Source organism: Malurus melanocephalus, unplaced genomic scaffold, assembly GCF_030028575.1.
Source record: "Malurus melanocephalus ecotype Western Australia unplaced genomic scaffold, MMel_1.1 scaffold_1178, whole genome shotgun sequence".
Classification (NCBI taxonomy): Eukaryota; Metazoa; Chordata; class Aves; order Passeriformes; family Maluridae; genus Malurus; species Malurus melanocephalus.
In genome coordinates, this window is record NW_026624410.1 from 41,919 (window position 1) to 44,860 (window position 2,942).

At 67.1% G+C, this 2,942-nt stretch overlaps 1 protein-coding gene across 1 annotated transcript in view; it reads right to left on the reverse strand.

Moving 5' to 3' along the window:
• PLEKHA6 (pleckstrin homology domain containing A6) overlaps positions 1 to 2,942 on the reverse strand; it is a 20,691-nt gene that overhangs the window by 2,950 nt on the left and 14,799 nt on the right. Inside the window, exons 14-18 of the mRNA XM_057387301.1 lie at positions 2,761 to 2,900; positions 2,092 to 2,247; positions 601 to 718; positions 424 to 512; positions 7 to 161 (exon numbers count right to left, since the gene is read on the reverse strand). Of these exons, the coding sequence (XP_057243284.1) occupies positions 7 to 161; positions 424 to 512; positions 601 to 718; positions 2,092 to 2,247; positions 2,761 to 2,900 (658 nt within the window). The remainder of the gene's footprint in view (positions 1 to 6; positions 162 to 423; positions 513 to 600; positions 719 to 2,091; positions 2,248 to 2,760; positions 2,901 to 2,942) is intronic.

Sequence of the window (2,942 nt, forward strand, 5' to 3'; positions counted from 1 at the left end):
TCGGGCTGGGGGCCCGGCAGCTGCTGGGGGCTGGGGAGCTGCAGGCTGCGCCGCTTCTCCTTCATGGAGCCGCTCTGGTGCCGCTTCATGCGGTCCAGCTGCTCCTCCACGCTCATCTTCACCTTGGTCTCGGCGGCGAACACGGCGCTCTTGGGTCGCTCCTGGGGACCAGCAGGACCGCGGTCACYCGCTGGTGGCCCCCCTGTGCCGTGGGGCKCTGGGGTGCCACTCTTGGGGTGTCACCCTCAGGATGCCACTCCCGGGATGGCGGGGACGCGCCRAAATCACYCTGCGGGTCTCCAGGAGGTGGAGGRTGACACACAGAGCCACACGGCCGCACTGTCCCCAGGCTGCACAGAGCAGCCCCACCTTTGGCACCCTCAGACCCCCACCCGAGCACCCCCAGAGCCCACCAAGCCCTACCCGGGAGCYGAGCCCGTTGGCCAGGCCGTTCCTCCGCTGCACCGCCTCTTCCTCCGCCGGAGATTTGGTCCTGGGAGGGACGATTCCCACTGCGGAGGACACCAAGCCGCCGGGTGACCCCTCGGGGACACAGCGCAGGGTCCCAGTGCCACCCGCCGGCTGTCCCCAGGGTCGTACCCTTGTTGAGTTTGTCCCCGTCCTGCTCCGGCCGGYTCTGCGGGAGCCCCTCGGCMGCGGGGCCGGGGGGGCTGGGCCGGGGGGGCTCCTTCTTGCTCTGCTCGAAGCCTGGCTTGGGCTGTGGGGGGAAAAATGGCCCGGGTGGGTGGCAGTCCTGCGGACAGGGGACATCCAGTGTGCCTGGGGACACCTGCGGCTCTTGGGGTGAGAGATCATGGACACAGGGACAGGGGACGCCCGCGGTTCTTGGGGACATCCGCGGCTCTTGGGGTGACAAAGGGATCATGGACACATGGACAGGGGACACCTGCAGCTCTTAGGGACATCCGCGGCTCTTGGGGTGACAAAGGGATCATGGACACATGGACAGGGGACACCTGCGGCTCTTGGGGTGACAAAGGGACCGTAGACACACGGACAGGGGACACCCGCAGCTCTTGGGGTGACAGACTGTGGACACACGGACAGGGGACACGTGCAGCTCTTGGGGTGACAAAGGGACCGTAGACACACGGACAGGGGACACCTGCAGCTCTTGAGGTGACAAAGGGACCGTGGACACACGGACAGTGGACATCCAATGTGCCTGGGGACACCCGCGGCTCTTGGGGTGACAAACGGACCGTGGATACACGGAGAGCACCCCGAAATTGTGGGGAGAGGGGCTGAGGGTGCTCTGCTCTTGTCCCTACTGTGTCCCATCCTGTCAGGGCTGGGGACCCGCCGCTGTCCCCACAGGATGGGACAAATCTTCCAGCGAGGTGACAATCCCTGCAGAGCCACCAGGAGCTCGGGGACAGGGACATCCCGCCTCTGAGCGGGGCTCCAGCAGCCCCCCGTGCCCACGGGAGAAGATGGGGTCACACAGGGGTGTGAGAGCGAGCAGAGGGACATTTTTGGGATCTTTCCCCTCTTGGATCCCACGGGAACAGCCCAGGAACTGCTCTGGTGACAGAGGGGTGTGACAACGGGCACAGCAGCYGTGTCCCTGTCCTGACAACGCTGGGTCCACCCTGTGCCACCCGCGGCAGCTGAAATGCCACCTGCACTGTCACCGTGCCCCTTCCCAGCTCGGCACAGTCCCAGCTGCGAGGACACTCCTGTCACCCGTGTCACTTTTCCCGGCCGAGGCGTCACCGGGAATTCCCAAATCCCGATCCGCGCCTGCCAGCGCCACACGGGCRGCGGCGACACGAAAGGACAGCGACAGAGGCGAGGGCAGAGCGAAGCAGAGAGGGCAGTGCCGGGGACAACCTCGCCTGGGGAGGGGACAATCCCTGTCCTGAGTGTGCACGGGGAGGTGGCGACCTGCTGGGGACACGAGGGGCGTGCGGGAGGTGCTGTCCCCGCACCGAGTGTCACCTCCGCGCTGTCTCTGTGGATTTGGGGCGGGCAGCTCCGTGTCCTGCCTCATCCCGGCCCCTTCCACGCCGCGAGGAGGAGGAAGAGGAGGAGGAGGAAGGGGCGGCGGCTGCCCTGGAGGGTCGGTACCTGTCCCCGCTTGGCCTCTCCAGCGCTTTGGTGCCAGGAAGGGGAGGCGGGGTAGGGCCAGAGGCGGCTCTCGCTGGGGAGCGGAGGAACGGCCGGAGGAGGAGACTCCAGGGGCACGTAGGACTTGGGGAGGGGAGGTCGAGGCGGGCCCGGTTCCTGGGGCGGGCGGGAGCGGGAGGCGTGAGAGCAGAGAAGGAAGAGAGAGTTAGAGAAGAGACTCGAGGCGGAACGCGGCGGGGAAGGGACGGCGGCCCCGTGGTGTCCGTGTCCCTCTCGGTGCCTCCCGTGTCCCTCTCGGTGCGTCCCGTGTCCCTCTCGGTGCGTCCCGTGTCCCCGCGCTCGTCCCCAGGGCCAGGCAGGGCACGAATGAAGGGTTCCGGACAGCCGGGTGGTGTTGGGGAGTCCCCAAATTCCACCCTAAATAAACTTCATACAGGTGGCGGTGACACCGCGGGTCACGGAGGGGCTGGGGTGGCACCAGGAAACGATTCTGGAGCGGAGCAGMTGCCATCCCTCCGGACCCACGGACCCCAAAGTCACCACGACCCATCCATGTGACAACAATGGCAGAGCCACGAGGGGACACGGCTCCGTGCCCGGTGCCCAGCGACCCCCAATGCCACGCTGGGACCCGCTGGGGACACAGAGGGGACACTGAGGGTCACTGACCTCGCCGGGGCCCGGCTTGGTGGGCGATCCCTGGGAGCCGGAGATGAGGGAGAAGGGGCTCAGGGGGCTGGTGAGGCTGGCGGAGCTCAGGGGGCTGGCGGGGCTGTTGGAGCTGTAGGTCCCCGAGGGGCCCAGGGCCACTGCGGAGGAGAGCAGGAAGAAGATAATTACGAGATAATTAG